Source organism: Vespula pensylvanica, chromosome 22 (genome assembly GCF_014466175.1).
Source record: "Vespula pensylvanica isolate Volc-1 chromosome 22, ASM1446617v1, whole genome shotgun sequence".
Classification (NCBI taxonomy): Eukaryota; Metazoa; Arthropoda; class Insecta; order Hymenoptera; family Vespidae; genus Vespula; species Vespula pensylvanica.
In genome coordinates this window covers 1,032,889-1,054,933 of record NC_057706.1, presented here as the reverse complement: position 1 = coordinate 1,054,933, position 22,045 = coordinate 1,032,889, and the positions used below count along the sequence as shown (strand labels likewise).

Here is a 22,045-nt window from a genome sequence, read left to right as displayed (position 1 = left end):
CGTATCAATTCCTGTCACTTTTTATACTCTTCTTTTTCTATTTTATTTCGAAAAAGAAAGAAAGAAAGAAAGAAAGAAAGAAAGAAAGAAAGAAAGAAAGAAAAAAATAACAAAATCCAATTGTTGTATATTCCACGTTCTAATCCAAATTAATATATATCGCGTATAATATGACGTCGACGTATAATTGTCAATGGACATTCGTTTAGAACATAGGGTAAAAGATAGACATAGTATGGACAGCTGATTCAAAACCATATGCGATACCTCGATCTATCTCTATTTGTCCCTTTCGAGAGTATAGGAGGACTATTTGACACCGTCAAGCCTCATGAACTGCATGGCTTTTGTTTCTAACAAGTTTCTCTCTCCTGTCCCCTCCAGCATCCCCTTTACAACCACCCAACTGAATCGTCGCACAATCGACGAAATCGTTCTCGTCTAACCAATTCCAAACCCGACCCCCTTGTACTCGGCCACACCCTTCTCCCTTCACCCACCTTCCTATCCCTCGACAACACAGGGTATAAACAAACAAAGCGCATTCTATGGTTCCATTCAAATTGACATTGTCGACATTGTCGACATCGTAGCAAGCACCTTCGTCGATTGTCGCCGCTATTCGATATCTCCAGTTCGAGCAATAGATTTCCTATCCTATCTGCGTTAACTCTTCACGTTAGATCTACAATTTGATCGATGAATTATAATCTCTAACTAAGACTTATCTTACTTTTGTTAATTACGAGAAAACTGATCGATTGCGTTCGAGATATCTTTGAAGAAAAAATACAAAGGAAAAGATGAACTCGTAAAATCTATTTGAAGGGGCCGCGTGTCTGTCCCTTCAAGAAATTTCTTTTTGTTTTCTTTTTTGCACTTGCGTATAGATGTATGTTTAAGAATTACAAGTAGATATTTAAGGAAATCGTTCATCCCTGATCTTAAAACGTTTGGTTGATTCGAAGGAAAGAGATTCCTCCGAGGAGATAAAACTACTTGGACATTATTCTGTTCTTTCTTTTCTTTTCTTTTCTTTTCTTTTCTTTTCTTTTCTTTTCTCTTCTTTTTTTAAGGATAAACAGGATTCCCCAGAGGAATTTTCTAAAACAAACAAACCCTTCCAAACGTTGCTCTCGCCTTTAATTTCTTAAGACTCGTAAGTCTTCTCAACCGGAATAATTTGAAAGTCGAAAAAAAAATGAAGGAAAGAAACGGGAAGCAAGCGATAAAAGTAGAATGAAATGAAATTGGGGATGAGACGAAGAGAAAGGGAGAAAGGTAAGAGTTAAGAAAGAAAAAGAGAGAGAGAGAGAGAAGTGAAAGAAGACTTGCACGGAGAATCGATACGAAGCTCCTATAAGGACTCTAAAGAGTCTTATCGTATCTCTCATTCGATTTATTTTTCTTATCTCTTGCTACGGATAAAAGCACGATAAGGAAGTAGCTCGTTGAAAGTATAGAAATGTGTTAGAGTGTATATGTACGCATATAAACGATATAAATGTATGTTGAAATATTAGCATGAACGATATAAAATTTCATTCATATACATACGTTTCATCTTCGTATCACTTTTATTATTATTATTTATTTATATATATATATATAATTTAATTAATATACACTCTCTTCGTATAGCATTTTTATTATTATTTATATATTACAAAAAATATATATATGTATATAAAATTTCATTAATATACACTTTTTATTCTTTCTCTTGCATTTGTATTACTATATATATATATATGTAAAGTTTCGTCCGAATACCAGATATACGAAAGATGCATATGTATGTAAATTTCATTTACGATCTCGCACGATAAATTCCACGTAAATGTTGAAACATTTGTTTGTTTGTTTGTTTCTTTATTTGTCTATCCTGTCTGTCTGTCTGTTTATTTGTTTGTTTGTCCATTCGTTTGTCTGTTCGCTCGCTCGTTTCCTTCAAAATTTCGTATAATTTTAAACGCGAAGGTACTGTCATTTATTCGATTAGAAAACTCGAAGGAAAAAGGTAAAGGTAGAAAAAAGTCACCTATGCGTTCGGTCAAAACTTTTCAAGCTGCCCTTTTGTCGTCTATTGTTTTTCACCCGACAAACTTCGTCCTAATCCTTCTCGGCAAGCACGAGAAACTTGCTTTTTAAGAGTTAAGTCGCTCACATCGTAAAAAACCTTCTCCTCCTCTAACTCTACCTCTCCCTCTCTCACTCTCCTCTCTTCTTACTTGCTAAATTTTCCTTTTTTGTCCAGTTTTCTTCTACTTCTCTCTCTCTCTCTCTCTCTCTCTCTTTCTCTTTCTGTAGTCGACTTTTCTTCAAATTTTGCAAAAACGAAATAATAAAATAAAAAAGAAAACAAAGAAAAAATTCTCCAAGGATCTGGCCTCAAAGTATTTTCAACATGGTACACACACACACAACTGAATTCTAAACGATTTTATTATGCAAATCCACAAACTCTCACATGTAAAAAAAAAGGACAAAAGGAAGAAAAAAAAAAGAAAGAAAGAAAGAAAGAAAGGAGAAAGAAAAACAAGTAAAAAATATATATATATATATATACATCCAAAAACGAAATATCGAATCGTGTTGGCAATATTAAATTCGACAAAAAATCTGACCAACGCAAAAGATTTGTATTTCGATATTAGTAATAATGAACTATCGATACGAGTATAATAATTATCGAAGTGAATTTTAATGATAAACGTCGACTTTTATTTTCCATAAACTTAAAAAAAAAGAAAAAAAGAAAAGAGAAGAAAAAGAAATAAAAAAATGTATAAAGAGAGTAGAGCAAAAAAGATACATATAAATTTGTTTTAATTGAAATACACTTGTCGAACTAGTTTTTTCGAGGTTTCATAACGATATTACGCCTAAGGGCCTTGAAAAGGGTAAACACGGCCCTGTCTTATGTATCTTGAAAGACATAAAATGAAACGTGGATATCTAAGAAGAAGAGAAAAAACATTGAAGAAAAAGAAAATAAAAAAAGAAAAAAGAAAAGAAAAAGAAATGAAAAAAGAAAAGATCGAGTGAACTCTTTCCAGCGTAATAAAATAAAACTTAATCGTGACTTTATGAGCGAAATAATTTTTCTCTATAAATCAGCGAGCTTTCTTCGTTCGACTCGAAAACCTTGTAATAAACTCGTGGTTATTACACGTGTTCCAACATCCGACAGAGAAGGAAAGAGAAAAAGGACGGATGAGTCATGATGCAGAAGGCGCGGTTGTAATGTCGCTAAGGTCGTTCCACCTTCAGCAAATTCACACGAATTAAAAAGCTATGTGTTATTAAAAAAAAAAAACAAAAAAGAAGAAAGCTTCCAAAAAGAAAAGAAAAAAGTGACCAAAATAAATATTCGTTTCCTTTTCTCTTTCTCTCTTTCTCTCTCTCTCTCTCTCCTTTTTTTTATATATATATATATATAGCAATTTTATTATTTAATCATTAATTATTCGTTAATTTTATTTTATTAAACTCAATTCTATTTAATATTATATGTGTATTATATTTAATTATATATATACATATAAACATAGAAAGAATAAATATAATTTAATACGCACAAAATTTACACAGATGTATTTAATAAAAATGAAAAAAAAAAAAAAAAAAAAAAAAAAAAAGAAAAAAAAGAAAAAAAGAAAGAACAAGTTCTAAAAAAGTAATTACTTCTTTATCGATCACAGAATCAGAAAATAAAAATAATCTATTAATTTGATCGTAGAAAATTACTTTTAATTTTTGCAAATATCTATATTACTTTTTCCTTAATTAAAAAAAAACATTACATTATACGATACATTATAGATACTAAAAAGGATGCAGACTATTATTCTTTATCTCTTTTTCTTTCCTTTTTATTTGTAAAAAGTATCGGCCGATCGAACGTGACGACGAAGTAGATAAAAGTAAAGGTAACAAAAAAAAAAAAAAAAAAATCGTGACTAAGAAAGGGGATCCTCGAGGTTGCTTATGATGCGTTCGTCGTTATGCAACAAGAATCTAATTATGCTTGGAAACGTAGCTTGCTTCTACCTCCTACATACATTCATATACATACATATATATATATATATATATATATATATATTATACATATGTATCCACACACGTTCATATTCCACATATACATAAGTAGATATCCTAGGAAGTTAATCCGTTTTCCGCATCGTATCTGATATCACAATTTTTATAAAATTTCCGTGAGAATTTATTGTAAATTATTATATGCATATGTATGTGTATTCATATTTTATCGTATGTATTAAAAAAAATACATATATATTTTATAAATACATATATACATATATATATATATATATAAATATATTTTATATACTTTAAAAAGCTCTCTCTTTCTCCCTCTCTCTCTCTCACTCGAAACGATGAATAACGACAATATTGTACTCACTCGTTTTCTTTGTATTTTACTTTTTTTCTCTTGTTTTGTCTCTCTCCCTCTCTCACCCTCTCTCTTTTCTTCTTTTCGCTGATAAAGCGAATAAGATATAACCAAAGAAATATGATAAATTAAATAAAACACTGCAGTCGCTGCTTCGTTATTTTCGCTTGCAAGAGTATTTTTTTTGTAACACCATCTTGCACGGTTTAAATATATATATATATATATAATTTTAATAATAATAAAATAAAACCCATAGAATCATATTTCAAAGCTCATGCAACAGAATTTAATACCCTAACGAAGTTAATAAAAATCCTTCTAACATCTCTCTGTAATTATCCGCTGTAAAAATCGTAGAAAAAAATGATAGAGAAATGTTCGTTCATTAATTAATTCTAATAGTCTTACGATATTAATAGAAGTATTAATTATCTATATTGTTATCTATATTACTATAAAAATTAATCATAATTTTTACGTAATATCATCACTACTCTTTATTACGACTACTTCCAAGAAAATTATGAATTTTATGAATCTTATGAATCTTATCAGCTCGGTGAAGAATAATTCGAAATAAAGAAATCTTTAAAAGAGAGAAAGGAAAGAAAAGAAAAAAAGAAAATGACCGATATTGGGTGCTCCGTAAAATCCGCAGTTGGAAACCATGCGTTTCTCTGCTTATCGATCGTGCATGGAAAAGGGACATCCTTTGTTTCAAGGATGTTCAAAATGTTTTACTAACACGTTCGAACAAAGAGTCCCCGATATTTTTGTTCTTTCTACCCACACCCTCGACACCCACGCCAACCCTCAGAAAAGTGCTAACGCTAGGCGATGAATGAGATTAGGGAATTACTAATCGATACGGTCGATTTTAACCAATGTTAAATATCGATTGAGCCGACTATTGACTTGACTATGATTTTATCTCGTAAAAAATATTTTACGATTACTTATATGTTCATCCATAATAAAAAATGAAATAATTAATATCGAATATTTATATATACATTATATACACCGTATGATAATTTAAGATATATATATATGTATATAAGAAACGAGTCGAAAGAATTATTCATTAATTCTTTTTCCATTTTCATATCTGTCTAATCTTTTTAATAAAATTATTTAAAAGAGATTTGGATAATGTTCTTTCTTTTTTTTTTTTGAGTAAACTTTATATACATATATATACTTTTCTAATATTCAATTAATATAATAAAACGAATAAAAAATCCATCCAAGGATATAATTGTTCTTGGAATTTTTAACTTTTATTAACCGATTGAGAAACAATCGTGAATGACGAGAAGTTTTACGAGAGATCTTAAAAGTATCTTTGTAAAGAGTCAACTCGAAACGTAATGAGAAAGATCTAAAGAGAAAAGAGGGGAGTCGAAGGAGGAGGGGTCAATGAAGAAAAGTTCGTAAATGAATTTTTGTTTATATTACATAAAAAATATAAGTTCGACTAATCTTTACCTCTCTCTTTCTTTCACTCTCTTTCATTCTCTATCTCATTAAAAAAATTTTTAATCTTTTCAATCCGTATAAAATCCACCGAGTTCGTTCTTACAGTATATCGATCTATCGATAGATCGATCGATCGATTCATCCACGTAATTTATTAATTGCAACATCATAAGAGCCATTCAAAAGTTTCTCAAAAGAACGCCAAAGTAAGTGTCGATGTTTCGATATACGTGCTCGAAAAAGTAGTACTTACGTCGATTCGTAAAATCCGATATCTCTCTTTCTCTCTCGTAAAGGTAATCGTTCGTGTAAAGATATAGCAACTGGTGAGAAGGGATAAAAAGAAAAAGATAAAAGTAAAAAAATTAAAAAAGTAATTTCAGCGAACGTTTCCGAGTTTACTCGTATGGCGCTAATTATAACGAGAGCTTTTCACTCTACGATTGAAAAATAAAAAAGAAATAAAATAAAACAAAAAGAAAAAATAAAAGAATAAGTAGAGAAGTCATCGAAACATCATCTCTCATGATTTAACATACTAATAAAAATTCGACAGATAGAAATATGAACGAATAATAAAATAAAATAAAATAAAATAAAAAATATGGTCATGTCGTGGCGTTTTGAGTGAAAACGTAGAAGAAAAGAATTTTAAAAAAAAAAAAAAAAGAAAAAAAAAGAAAGAAAAAGACTTCGTGTATGACGCGTGTGAGAAGAGAGAAAGAGAGAATGTTAAAGTCTTGAACGAAAAATTTGTCTTCGGGGGAAACCTTTTTACATTTCATATTTATTCTAAGGGCGAACGAAGGAGAGGTAAGAGAAAAATTTTCCGAGATTTTCTTCACGAAGGAAAAGTTGACCTCCGGTATAAAAGAAAGTGTGTGACACCTTTTATAAATTCCACGCTCGTATTCTGAAAATGTAGGTAAGAAAGAGAAACTCATCGAAATTTTTTTATGAAAAAAAAAAAAAATATATATATATACACATATAAAAGTAAAAATAAAAAATAAACAATGAAAAAAAGTTAAATTAATCGAATAGATATTCGAAGAAAAGAAAAAAAAAGAATATATACTAAAGATCCAGAAATAAAAATTTTCGGCATCAAAAATCCGATGAATCATCGATCAACGTGACTTATACGACGTCATCATCATAAAAATACTTGAGAGAATATTTCATTAAATAACAAACCCGTGCTGCGGACGATAATCTATGATGTCACGAAATTTATCGCGGGAAAATCTGACTCATAGATGATTCTAAAAACTAAAGAACGAAAGAACACGTACGTACGTACGCGCGTATATACGTACATATATATATATATATATGCGATGAAGAAAAATCGAACACACTTGATATATCATTAATGAAAACATATTAAAGTATTTCCAAATTTTAAATACTCTAATTCAGACAGTTAAAAAGTAATAAATACTAAATGAAAAGCAATAATACGTAAAGTACTTTAAAATGTTTTTGTAGATATATATGTAGATACACGCATTAAATTAATGTTACATGATTATTATTATTATTAGACCGATGATAATTTATAATTATAATAAATGATAATAAAGGGAATAAGAGCGAAATATAATATTAAAAAAATAACGATCGAGACGGGATGAAAAGTAAATTCAAAAGAAATGATTAAATAAAGAAAGAAAGTAAAAGGTCAAAGAAGAAATAGAAATGATTACGTTTATGATAAGAAAGTAATTTAATTTTCGACATTACGTTATTTCCGGACAAGTTAACCTTAATCGTCGAAAATCAAAAGATCTACGACGATAGTTTAAAATAAATCAGAGCTTTTATTTGACGATTAAGAGATTCGTTCGCGCCAACGAATAAAACCGTCTTAACCCATTTTGGTTTCAGTCGATTAATCCGACACTCGTTCGTACGAACAATCGATTAAAATACGACCGTCGAAGGATATTTTAATATTATTTTCTATCCTATAACTCCTTCAAGTCCTTTCATTTCTCACAAAATTTCTCTATCCCATTCCCGAAATTTTCTATCTTCGATCCTTCCTCGCTTAAATTCGCCTCTTAAATTTTTCTTTAAAAAATAATATATATACACACATATATACATATTTTTATTATGCATAAAATAGTACAAATGAATACTACATATATATATAAAAAATATAAAAAATAAAATATATGCACACACACTTATACGTTCTATTTTTTAAATATACCTATACATACGTCGTTGGAATACAAAAAAAAATAAATAAATAAATAAATAAATAAGTAAATAAAAATTCAAAAAAAAAGAAAAGAAAAGAAAGAAATAAAGTAAAAACCTCTAAGCAAGGTAAACACGGTTAACGTAGAAAGAGTCGCACATTATCGATAGGCGAAAGTCGTTCGATAGAACAGTGTAGCCGCGAGTATGACTCACTTATATGCGACTAGCATAAAAAGTCAGCTGACAATGACGACAACGACGACGACGACGACGACGACGACGACGACGACGACGACGACGACGACGACGACGACGACGACGACGACGACGACGATGACGACGTTGACGACGACGCCAATGAAAACGACGCGACATTCACACATCGTCTCTTTTCATCTCTCTCTTTCTCTCAAAATTTAAATCGAATGAGCGATCGCGTTTAAATCGATTCCGCCATCGAAATATCTTATTTTTACGATTCTTTCTTTCTTCTTATCTTCGAAATCTCATGATCGTCGTTCGTCGAATGACGTTCCTTATCCGTCTATATCTCGATCATCGGACTATCATTAATAATCGATATTCTATCGAGTCGATATAAATAAAAATTTTTTATTTAACTTTTTATAATAAATAATAAATAATACTGGTATCAGATAATTTCTTTTTCTTCGTTATTTTTTTTTTTTTTTGATTTGATTATACAAGCACGCACACACGTATACACACACGAAAGCAAGGTCGAAATAAATTTTGCAAATCTTATTTTCTTCAACTATCGAACGAGAACAAAATTTTCATTGATATGCTAACGAGAAGATGCATATACATGCATATATATATCATACGTATGGACGACGTATATACGTATATATGTATATATACGTATATACATACATGTATACACGAATCGAAAAAGACGTAGAATATAACTTTTCTTCTTCTTTTTTTCATTTGCTTTTATTCTTCGCCACGTTTATATCTCAATTAGCATAAGTTAACACTTTTTTAAACGAACTACTACGTACCGTGTATACGTGTGTATATCCGTATGTGTGCGTGTTTTTTTACGATGAAAATTACTACGAGTTTTACGAACGAAGACTTATACATATGATACGATGACATAATACGTGTATGTATATACGCCCAGGTATATACGTATACACATGGAAAATATCCTTCGTCAATGACATGAAAAATCGATCGGAATAGAAACGATTTATCTCGAAGAATATATATCTTGTTTTTCAAGATTTTCTTTTTAAAAAATCTACGAAAAATTTAAGAAATTATCTATCGGAATTTCTCACTTTTACTTTGCACCGATCGACATTATTAGAAAGAAAGAAAAAGCAAAATAAAACAAAATAGAATAAAAAAAATAAAAAAAATAAAAAAATAGAATATGCATACGACTTATCCACTTTCACATGATTCGCGTAAAATCTACCATGACGATTTAGTGCAACTTATAGGGGGGGGAAAAAAAAAAAAAGAAAGAAATAAAGAAATAAAATAAAACAAAATAAAACGAACGAAAAAATAAATGAATGAATGAAACCGTTCGAAGATCTGTTACTTTCCTTCGCAGTAAAACGATCATAATCGCGATCTATCTCGAAACTGCACACATACACGCACACATATAGATCGTTTTTGTTCGCCGAGTATCTATAAAGCGAAATCGAAAGTGGAAGGAAAAGTCCCGAAGATAGGCGATGACGTTCGAAGGGGAAAACACGCGAGAGGCAGGTGTGTTTGTATGTCTGTGTTTCTTGAGCTTATCGTAACGATCTAAGTTCGCGAAGTCGTTTAATCGATTTTTGATTAAATAAAATCAGCCAGAGAAAGACACAAAAGAGGAAAAAAGAAAGAATCATAAATGGATATTCAAAAATACACATACAAATGTACATTACAATAGATGGCATTAACGTGAAAAGAAGAAAAAGAAAGATTAGACAGAGATAGAGAGAGAAAAGAAAAATTTTAGTAAACAATCAAAAATGTATATACGTATGTATTGACCATGGATAGGCAATAATATATATATATATATATATATATATATATATATATATATACATGTATATATGATGACACGATAAAGCAAATTAAAGCAGGCCAATGAAAAAAATGAAACCACCATTACATTCCACTACTTGGCAACGTTATAAAACGAGAGACGAACAACACAAATTCTTATTGGAACTCGGACGCGTGTAATAAATTATACATTACGTATTACTTTTTTTTTTGGACAGTAGGCGTGAAAGGGGCAATGAATACCCATAGAAAACCCATAAAATATCGAAATACACGATATATATGCACGCACGCAAACACACACACATCTATGTACTTAAATTCGTAGAACACACGTCGTTTGGTACAATTGTAGACGAAATAAAAAAAAAAAAAAAATAGAAAAAATAAAATAAAAAAAATGTAAAAAGAAAATAATAATGTTCTAACGCGTTCTAGGAGAAACATAGAACGGAGATAGAATGATAGAAGGAGATGGGAACGTGGGAAGGAGAGGGAGAAGAGGAATGGAGAGGGAAGAGGTGGAAGTCGACGTTATCGATCAACCAATTAAAACTAGCTACGAGCATGATAACGAAAGTCCCAATTTTCGCGAACTTCAATAACTCGTATTATGTACATTCGTCTTCGTTTGCCATTTAATTCAAGAGCAATATATCGAATTCTAAATATGTATGTATGTATATATATATATATATTTTTACATATGTATTTTTAGATCTTATGCATAAAAAAAAAAAAAAAAGAAAAAACTTGTTAGTAAGGTAACGCAGTTTCTCGAATTTATATATATATATACATATATATACACGTAATATATATAAATAGATATATGATCTATATATATATATTTAACATATGTATTAAAACATATATATATATATATATATACGAAATATGAATAATAATAATATATTTACATATATATACGAAAAGAAGGAGGTTGCACACGCAAGTATAGGTTAATTCGCTCGCGCTGAACGAACAGCTAATGGAGGACAAAACTTGTGGCACGATCGTTTGCTGCTGTAACTCACGTCTTTACTATTACTATACTCGATTGACGACGATGATTATAATTATCATTATGGATTAGAACGCGACGTGAAATCGAGATCACCGTACATTAAAAAATGTATTCGAAGAAACGTATTGAAACGTGTAAAGAAATATATAAAAAAAAGAAAAAAACAATCGAGGATCGCGAATCGATAGTAATTCGATAGACGAAAGTCGATCGTCGTACGATCGAGACGCATTCGATGCATTCTCTCTCTCTCTCTCTCTCTCTCTCTCTCTCTCTCTCTCTCTCTCTCTCTCTCTCTCTCTCACCTATTTATCTTTCTCTTACTGTAGCACGTCTATCTGTCTGTCTATTTGTCTGTCTGTCTATCTCTGTCTCTATCTATCTATCTCTATCTCTCTCTCTCTCTCTCTTTCTCTTCGCCTTTCTCTTTTTCTCCTTCCTCGTCTCGCACGAATGTTTTTAGGAGCGTGTATATCTCCGATTAATAATAAATAAAAACGAGTTAGATATGTATATATAAAAGACTTTGGTCGAATAGGTTACTTTCCTTTTGTGTTGAAAGAAAAATGTTAACAAATTTCAACATATATATATGTACATATATATATATATATATATATATATATTGTGTGCACGCATATTGTGTGCATGTACGTTTTATGTATATATGTATGTAACGTAAAAAAGATAGAAAGAGAGAGTAGAATCGTCTTGAAAAGTCTTCTCTCTCTCTCTCTCTCTCTCTCTCTCTCTCTCTCTCACTCTCTCTCTCTCTTTTTCCACACGTTCGAATCTATTTTTCGAACAAAGAAGAACCGGCAGGCTATGGGATTCACTGTGTAAACACGGAATCCTTTATTCGTAGTTGCATGGTACACACAACACCAATCCGAACCTATTTCCTTCAACATACATATATACATATACATATTACATATAATATATATATATACATATATATATATACGCGATAACGTGATAACGAGTACGATTTAATAAAAAAAAAAAAAAGAAAAAGAGAGATAGATCGATAGAAAGATAGGAAAAGAAAGGAGAAAGTAAGTTTTAGGTTAAATGTCGAACATATAAAAAAGTAAAGAGAAGAAAAAAGAAGAGAAAAGAAAGGAAAAGAAAAGAGAAAGAAGTAAAAGAAAGTGAAAAAAAAATTCAACGCGTAGTTCGCATTACGGTGGAAAAACCAACTTTTCTTCGTGTCGTTTCAACGCACACATGCGTTTGAAGTTCGCGTTGTTCCGTTCTTTGATACTTCAGAACGATCGAATGGAGAAAATGGAGAAAGGGAAACAGAGAGAGAGAGAGAGAGAGGAAAAGAGAGAAAAAGAAACACACAGAGAGAGAAAGAGAGAGAGAGAGAGAGAGAGAGAGAGAAAAAGAGAACGTTTGAAAAGAGACGTCGACGTGGATCAGGTGAGATAACGCGTTCGACGATTAAAGTGTCACTCTCGTCGAAAGGTAAACGTCGATCGTCGTAGCACGAAAGAAATCGAAGGTCGATCGTTCTGAGACTGGTCTACGATCTTGAGGGAAGAAGTAAAGAAAGAAAGAAAGAGAAAAAGAAAGAAAGAAAGAAGGAAGGAAGGAAGGAAGGAGACGCATCGTCATACATACATATAGCCGTCGTCTGGATTTGTCTCGTCATCTTCCGACGTCTCTCTTTCGAATCTCGAGAGCTTTTCCAAACGCCGTTCGTTTCGAACGTTCTCCATGAATAATTGTCATAAGGGAAATAATACATACTTATAATATATATCTGTGTATATATATATATATATGATATATATATATATACATGATCATTCCTTTGTGATACGTACCTCTTCGATTAAACGGCCGGACCCGAACGGCGACCTTTATCTTATCCGTGGCCATTTCGTGTATATGTATATGTATATATGTATGATGTACGTATGTATATATGTGTAGTGCGTGCAGTGTCGCGCGCTGTCTGCTGCCGCTTGTGTATGTACGTGTATATGTCTGTCTGTCTGTATGTGTGTGTCGTGTGTGTGTATGTGTGGTAGTGTTTTCACACCGGTAACAACGCGCACACCGTATAAACTGATCACGAGGAACGGCTCGTTTCAGCTAACCCGCGCACAATTTAGAATTTTTCACAGGAACCTCATAACGCTAGATTATCTTCAACCCATACCGCGAACCTTTCATCTTTCAAACGGCACTACGTCTCACCGAGCCCATGACACACTTCGCCATATTGCTATCGTAGCTCGTCCGTGCACCGCCGGACGACGATGATCGTCCTCCTCCTATCGAGTGAACGTATTTCCGAGAACTGCCGCTAGGAACGCTCACGACGCTTCGACGCGGCCTTCGTCGTCTACCGTCGTTCCCCCACGGCTCGACTCGACTTTGTTCGCCTCGACTCGACTTTACTCGGCTCCACTCGGCTCCGCTTCGACTTTGTCTTCTCTGACGTCACGTCGTTGAGCTACGCGCACGCCATCTCGACCGACGTAATACCCATCGTACCGACCGTGTTAACCTCTTGACCGATCGATATCTCGACGATCGAATTTAGCGCCAACTTTCGAACGCTCTTCATGTTTATTTTATCCTTTGTTTTCTCTTTATCTTTCTTTATTCGCTCGTTAAATTGTCTTCACGTACTTTTATGGATCACGCACGAACACAATCTTCTTCTTTTTTTTTCTTTGTCCTTAGTTCGTAAGAACAATTCGAAACGTAGTTAAACACGCAATCGATGTAATTTTTTACTCGATAGTTTGAAAATATAACTTATGACGCAATATTAATAATTATATCGTGTGTACATATATATATGTATATGTATATATATATATATAACTATTGTTGTTAGCATTAAATGAATTACGAAATGTTCGTTTCCGGGTATAAAATGCAACGATCACGCTTATTGAAAAGAAAACAAATGGCGAATCGCCGCATTGCTACCACTATCAAAACAATTAAGGATTGAAATCGATTATATACCACGTGTTATGAATTTTGTGCGTATATTTGAATTAAATTCTAGATTTTTTTGTGATCATTTGTCAACGATAAATAATATTTATATTTAATCTCTCAAATACATGCCAACAACTTTATATATACGAGTAAGTAATAAATATATATTTTAGCGTTCGATTTAAAAACATTACGCGGGAAGTGTAATCCATTCCGATTATTTTTTGTTTTAATTTCTGAACGATTAATAACTGTTCGATTTTGTTGGTTAGGATCGAGGAACCGTTTCTTTTTTTTTTTTCTTCGTTTGTACTTGTCACATTTCTTGGATTTGCACGAAAGAAGAAACAAGTGGAACGAAATAAGGTTATATAGTTTTATGTTTGGCGGCATATCGAACAAATTAAATTTTTCTAGATATAGTATTATTATTTTTATATCGTTTTATCTAAAAGTATGTTTCATATATACATATATGAGATATAATAGTGATGTGCGATAAATATAATATTGAGAACGTGGAAAAAGAGAACTTGATAATTTAGGATTTGAAACAACAACATTTCCAAAATGATTATTAAATTTGAAAAAATAATAAATTGTTCCTCGGAACATCCATCTTATCCTGCTAGTAATCTGTTGGATCATCGTAAAAATATCTCATGGAGATGCGCTAAACCTGGAGAAATGCTAGCAAGTATTATCTTTCAATTGACTGAATCTTCTATAATAACAGGTATTGATATCGGTAATTATCGTTCTTGCGTTGTTATTGTTACTGCATCAACGTTATTGGAACCCGATACCTGGCTACCTATCGTACAACACCAATTTATGACAAACGACGAAGCTGCTAATGGTAAATTTAAAGATCAAGTACAATTATTCACAAAAAGAGATCTAAATCCTGATATATCGAAAACAAAATTTGATCGGATTAAAGTTACTTGTATGCAGTCTGCGAACTTAAGGGAATTGTTCGGTCTAATGTTCTTCATAGCAAAGACAGAAGTTATTATAGACTTAGGGATTGATGTTTTTGGTCGCTTTAAATTAAAACAGAAAGATGAAAATAATGAGAAGCCAGATATAGACAAATTTAAAGAGAAATGTCTCAAGATGATAAATAATAAAACAAAACCAGATCCTATGGGTGATTTACTTAAGAAGGTAAAAGAAAGTGGTATGTCAGCTTTCTCGAAACGCCAAGAAGAGGAGAGAGAGCCTATGAAAAGACCTTTGTTAGAAAAATTAGAAGCTGGAAAAGCTGATGAAGTATTTGGAAAGCAAAACAAAGTTTCTAATAATACTATAAATAAAAATACATTGACTACGGATGTAGCAATAGCTAATGCTACAGGAATAAAGGATAAACAAAATGAAAATGTTAAGCGTACTCCATTTGGAGATATTGTGCCATCTCCGACTCAAAAAAAAGATAAAACCGATTTTAAAAATGGTAATGGTAAAGTCGAGTCAAAAAAACGTTCTTTGATTTTGGAGGAAAAAGATGAAAATAAAAAAATTAAAATAGAATGTCCAAAATGTTCTAACAAATCAGATGATAAATCATGTTCCATATGTGGACGTTTGCCGCAACCCAAACCACTTCCTTCTACCACTAAAGTCAAAAAAAATAAACGAAAGAAATTATTTAAAGAACTCCTTCAAGGTATCAGCTTTTCTCTTAGCGGATATGTTAATCCACAAAGAGATGAAATTAGAAAGAAAGCACTTTCAATGGGGGCCAGATATATTGGTATTCCAAACGAGTCGAATGCATGTAGTCATTTGATTTGCGCCTTTAGGAATACACCGAAATATTTACAATTAAGGAATTACTCTAAAATTGTATCGCATATGTTCATTGAAGACTGCTATAATAAGAGAAAAAGGTATTTACAAAAACATATTGTATATATTATCTATTTATCTTATAAATAAATATTGTTAATTATAGATTCCCATGGAGAAGATATGCTTTGGATAACAAAGAAAAAAAGAAACCTGAAAGTGAAGATGAAATCGAGGCTTATGCATCAAACGAAGGAACGTCTAATCCATTCGAAGAAGATACAGATTCTGAGACGTATTATTAACAAAACAAACGATCTCTTTTGATAAGAAAATATTAAAAATAACAATCCTTTTATTTTTTATTTTATCGTTATATACATAAAAAAAAATTTAGTCCTTTTTTATTTTGACAAAGAAAATAATTCTTATTTTATTTAGTATTTTATAAAGTTATTTGTCCTTTATTGAAGTAATAAAAGTTCTTATTCTATGTGCATTTGAAACTTTTGTCTATTATTATATTACATATTTTCATGAAAAATTGCATAGTCAAATGATTCTAAAATGATTAAAAAATATATAGAAAAGAATGTGTTTGTGTACGTGTGCGTGTGCGTGTGCGTGTACATGTGTATGTATCATAATAGATCACTAGATGCTCGATGTTTTTATTATGAAGACTTCAGCGCCATCTAATAATCAAACGTTTAAATTATATTGCATGTGTGTATGTGTATATATATATATATATATGTAAAAATAAGTTCATAATTTTATAAAAAATAAAATAATTAAACGAATTAAATAATTATTAAATCGAGGGAAGTTCCCTCGATAGACTAAATTTGTTATTCATTACAATAAACTGCACGTCTCTAACCATTTGTTATTATTTATATCATTAGCGATGTCTAATGTATTCGAAGTACATTTTTTGTTCGTAATATAACCTCACCTTAGAATTATTTTCAAATAATTCATTTATTGAACACATCTTTCTAAAATTGTCCAAATATTTTTTTTCTTTTTTTTTTTGTTTTGTTTTTATCTTTCGATCAAGGTTATCGCGTATTGTTGGAATAATCTATGGATTAATCGACAATAAATCATAATTAAAAAAAATGATAATAAAATTGATGTCACAAATATTTTTCTTCCTTAAAGAAAAAAGAAAATATTTGTCGTTCGATCGATAGGAAATTTATAGTTTTAAGGTTGGCAATACATTCAGTGAAAGTTTGTTATTCGAGTCAATTCACTCGGAAGCCTAGATTTTGTTTTATAATTTGCGAATTGCAGTAACCTGTGGTGTATCATGAACAATGGTGGGGTGTTTCATAACCTTGTCGACGTACTCGTTATACCTTTAATAGACAGTATGACTGAAATTATCTATAGTTGCAAGTCAGGGACGTTATAACGAATTTAAAAATAATTTTAGATCCAATTGAGAAATTTTTAAATATATTAGTAGTACTGTTTTATAAGTAATCCAAGGAATGGCGTTAGTACGTAAATTTCATCAACTGTCAAAGTCAATTTTAATTTTAAATTCAACGCCCGTAAAATCTGTAAAAAATATTCCAGTAGCTTCATTCGTACGAACATCGTCAACGTCTCAACCGCTTTCAGAAAAACAAGAGTAAGTTAATAAACGTTGTATTCGTATAAAATCTATTTTCTTCAATGAAATACTCGTATTAATTTTAATGATGTATTTTAGAGTAAATATAACATTCGTTAGAGCTAGCGGTGAAAGGATAAAAGCGAAAGGCAAAGTGGGAGATACGATTTTGGATATAGTCGTAAATAACGAAGTTGATTTGGATGGTTATGGTAGGTGATATCTAATACTTTTCTTTCTCTCTTTCTCTCTCTCTCTCTCTCTTTTTTTTTTAAACAGCTTTACCGAAAATAATATACTAATTTAACAATTATTTTTATATATAGGTGCTTGCGAAGGAACACTAACTTGTAGTACTTGTCATTTAATTTTTCCTAAGGAAGTGTATGATAGTCTACCTGATAAACCTACAGACGAAGAATTAGATATGCTTGACCTAGCATATGACTTAACCGATACGTATGTTATTGATATTTTTTTTATTTAAAAAAGAAATAATTATAATTTAAAATGTGTATATATATATATATAAATCTTAAAAAAATAACATGTGTGTGTGTGTGTGTGTGTATTCTTAAGGCTCAGATCTTTACTATTTCCATATGTTACATATATTCATGACTTCTTAGAAGTCATTTCCATGTGTTGCTTGTGAATTTAACTCGGTGATCGAAAGTATTTCATATTTGAAATTTAAAATAACATGATCTTGGATATCTCTCGGACAAATTTTACAGTCGATTTTTAAGTTATTTGAATAGTACTAATATGAATTGATTTTGTGCTAATGGTAAATATATTTCTTTATAGATCCAGATTAGGGTGTCAGATAGTCATGACAAAAGAATTAGATGGCATTGAAGTGAAGGTTCCAACCACGATCAATGATGCACGAGCCTGATGTGGTTGATTCGTAGTTCCATTGTGTCCATATGAAGTAAATCAATAGAAACGCCAATAATACCAAATGTGGATGCTCTTTATAGATAGTAAAACTATATATATATATCCTTCATACTACATTAATACAAATTAATTTGAGCACAAATGTAATATTATGTATATACTGGTAAAAAAAGATTTATATAATTTTTCGTAAAATCTATAAATATTTTATACATAGCTAAAAATAATTCAAAAAAAAAAAAAAAAAAAAAAAAAAAAAGAAAAGAAACAAATATTTTATGATAGTTTTTTAACCAGTTTGAATTCACACAGTATGGATTCATTTTAATAAAATCTTCTATTTTAACAAAATATTTATCATATAATAATGAAAAGTGCAATAGTTTTTATATTACAATAAATGTGTAATATTTATTAAATGTTTTACGTTGAATTAATTAATTTTGTTCATATACATATATAAATACATTAGTTACTGTTAGTAAATATAGTAAAAAATTGTATAGCAGAAAATGTATATTGTTTTATGGGTATCTTTCTTATCTGATTGATAATAATTTCTCACTGTATTCATGTTAATTAAACAATTATTCCAATTATGTAATGAAAAAAAAAAAAAAAAAAAAAAAAAATAGTTTCAAGGATTCTAATTAAGTTTGTCATATATGTGCCCAAAGTGCCATTGCTAAATAAGTAATCAAAATGATCTTGTTAAATGATATTTTTATACATATCTTGAAATAAAATAAATTAATAACGTTACTAAAACAGATTGAAAAGAAAAAAACCATGATAATGATGTTATATTCTAATAAATAATTAATAATTGAAAAGAAAAAGATCATACGTGAATTAATAATACCTATAAATCCAAAGTAGATAAGAGAAAATAAAAAAGAAATAATTCTATCCTAGATTTATACTTTATTAATATTCTAGTCAAAATATTTTCAACTAATTGTTTCACTTGACATGCTCAGAATAATTTATTTCTCTTTAGAAAGGTACATAACCAAATATATCCACGATATCGATATTATTACATCGGTAGTAGTACATAAAGCTAAAACACTTTTGTACTATTGAATATTACATGTGGACCCAACGAATAATTTACTTGTGCATTATCGCACACTATATGTAAATGAATTATTGCTACACTACTTACAAACATGGTAAAAATTAGGCATTATATTAATGTATATAATTTACATATTTTCATTTTCTTACCCTGCCCATTTCAAAATCACTACCTCTAGAATGTGTGAGATATTATATATATATATATATATATATTTCTTTATTTATTTACATATACGATAAATTGAGATTTTGCTTAACTTTCGTCAAACTTTAAATTTTACCATTTTATTATGAACAGATAATAAAAATCTATAGTTTCCAATTTAACATATATACTTTAACGTATTATCTCATAATTAAAATCGGTATATTTATATATACACGTTAGCAAATGCAACTTTTGTTATTAGGTCAGTCACAAGATATAATTTCATCTACAATTATGCGTATTTAATTTTATTTAGATATTTTTTCTTCGACTCGTTAGCCTGAAGATTTATATTTCTGAATATAAATTTTTCACTTCAGTCTATCACTCACAAGCACGTGTGGTGAAGCCCTGTTTTTTTTTTTTTTCATATTCGATTACTAACTTCTATAATTTAATTAAACGACAATAAAGAAATAAAATCGTAAATATTTCAATAGAATTTAGATTGGTATTATCATTATCATTATCATTATCATTACCATTATTATTATTATTATTATTATTATTATTATTATTATTATTATTATTATTGTTATTATTATTATTATTTTTTGTTTCTATTCTGTCATCAACAACAATAACTGTTCTAATGAAATCTTCAATGAGATTATCGGTCAACTTGGTTTTAAAAACGATGAAAGTATATTGATTTATAAATTTCCGTAAAAAAAAAAAAGAAAAAAGAAAACAGTAATATGAGTATAAAAAAAAAAACTGTCATAATAATAATAATAATCATTATCATATATCAGATTTTGCATCGAGGGTTACTCTTCTTCACCCTTCCCCCTTTGCCCACTGATTTTGTAACGAATAAAAAAAAAAAAAAATACTTAATCGCGCAGTCAAGCGATAGTCAGAATTCTAAGGTCTAAGCCTTTCTCATTAACGAAAGTGACCTAGGACTAGAGGTTTTACTAAACACAAGTAAAGAAAAAAAAAAACATGGCAAGATGTACATACCTACATTACACATGTATGCGTCTCACCTTTCCAAACTGCACGACCATTTTTCTTTTTACATTTCTTTTCTCTCTCTCTCTCTCTCTCTCTCTCTCTCTCTCTCTCTCTCTCTCTCTCTCTTTTCAACATATCATCGTTCGTATATAATATAAATAACGAGCGATGCCTCGATTAACACTCACTCTCGTATTTTTACACAACACCCTCCATTTTATCTCTTCGAACGAAACGAATTAATATTTGTTTTGACGAAACAAAAACAAACTTCTTCTTTTTATCGAATTGACAGTTCGACAGGTCACAATGACTTTTTTTTTCTTTCTTTCTTTCTTTTTTCATTTCTTTCCCTTAAGTTAACACATAACTTAATTATACACTACGATTCGTAAAAGTTACAAAATGGATTGTATAAAGTTGCACGTGCGCTATGCAACAGGTGTTTATACGGCAATACCCGTTGACTCTCTCAAAAACTTATAAATTATACAAAAATATAAATGAATCAAAGTATACCATATATATCTTCTATTTAGATTAGACGCAGTTTTCTCGTGAAAAGAATCTTTCGTTGATCGTGATTGAACGGAGAAAGAAAATAAAAAATTAAAAAAAAAATTAAAAAAAAAAAAAAGGACCGGACATTTCTAAGAGAATCTAATTTCTTGAATAAATGCACGTAATGTATGTATGTATATAATATGTTATCTTACGAAGATGAGGTAAGGTAAAGATCATTTTTAAACAATCGAACTGATAACGCTAGTTCGATTTGTAAATTCATTTTATATTACGACAAATAGCATTGAATTTTTTAATGATCCCACGAGTGACTATAATAAACTTAACGTTTATCACGGTGGTGTTCGCGTGTAATGATAATCTACATGATAAACGACCAAACGATTTTATTTATACTGATTGATAATGTTTTTCTTTTCTTTTTCTTTTTTTTTTTTTTCTTTTTCTTTTTCTTTCATTTCTTTTCTTCCTTCGAATAAATCGAACAGTCTTCTACTTCGTCGTGGTGCCAGCACCAACGCGAAAACGACAAAGAGATTAAAACGATGTTTCTATCGCACAAACGTGATACGAAGCAAAAGAGACACTAAAAACTCTTTTCTCGATAAGATAAACCACTGTACAAGGTGAACTTCTCTTTCCATAAGAAAAAAGAAAAGAAAAGGAAAGAAAAAAAAAAAAAGAGAGAATAAATAAAAACAACGGATTTTAATCGCATTTTGCGGATTCCAAAAATGATAGACGCGACGTATCAATGAGACATACGTAAATCAGGTACCA

General features: G+C 30.3%; 3 protein-coding genes across 9 annotated transcripts in view; 2 read left to right on the top strand and 1 right to left on the bottom strand.

The window, feature by feature from the left end:
• Positions 1 to 13,594, bottom strand: part of LOC122636551 (kinesin-like protein KIF13B) — a 105,034-nt gene extending 91,440 nt beyond the window's left edge. For 2 of the 7 annotated variants that reach the window (XM_043827888.1, XM_043827887.1), the window contains exon 1: positions 13,028 to 13,593. In XM_043827888.1, the coding sequence (XP_043683823.1) occupies positions 13,028 to 13,082 (55 nt within the window). In that variant the 5' untranslated portion in view covers positions 13,083 to 13,593. Of the gene's footprint in view, positions 1 to 13,027 lie in introns of all 7 variants that reach the window. The other 5 variants (XM_043827889.1, XM_043827892.1, XM_043827886.1 and 2 more) reach the window with 4 other exon arrangements.
• Positions 13,595 to 14,058: 464 nt separating this feature from the next.
• Positions 14,059 to 16,462, top strand: LOC122636565 (DNA repair protein XRCC1). The gene is made up of 2 exons (XM_043827928.1): positions 14,059 to 16,057; positions 16,123 to 16,462. Exons 1-2 carry the CDS (start codon positions 14,733 to 14,735, stop codon positions 16,259 to 16,261), a joined length of 1,464 nt encoding a protein of 487 aa, XP_043683863.1. The 5' UTR covers positions 14,059 to 14,732; the 3' UTR covers positions 16,262 to 16,462.
• A 765-nt stretch (positions 16,463 to 17,227) lies between these two features.
• On the top strand, positions 17,228 to 18,554 carry LOC122636518 (adrenodoxin-like protein 2, mitochondrial). Its single transcript, XM_043827791.1, has 4 exons — positions 17,228 to 17,601; positions 17,683 to 17,795; positions 17,910 to 18,042; positions 18,394 to 18,554. The coding sequence occupies exons 1-4, from the start codon at positions 17,459 to 17,461 to the stop codon at positions 18,482 to 18,484; spliced, it is 480 nt and encodes a 159-aa protein (XP_043683726.1). The 5' UTR covers positions 17,228 to 17,458; the 3' UTR covers positions 18,485 to 18,554.
• Positions 18,555 to 22,045: the final 3,491 nt, after the last annotated feature.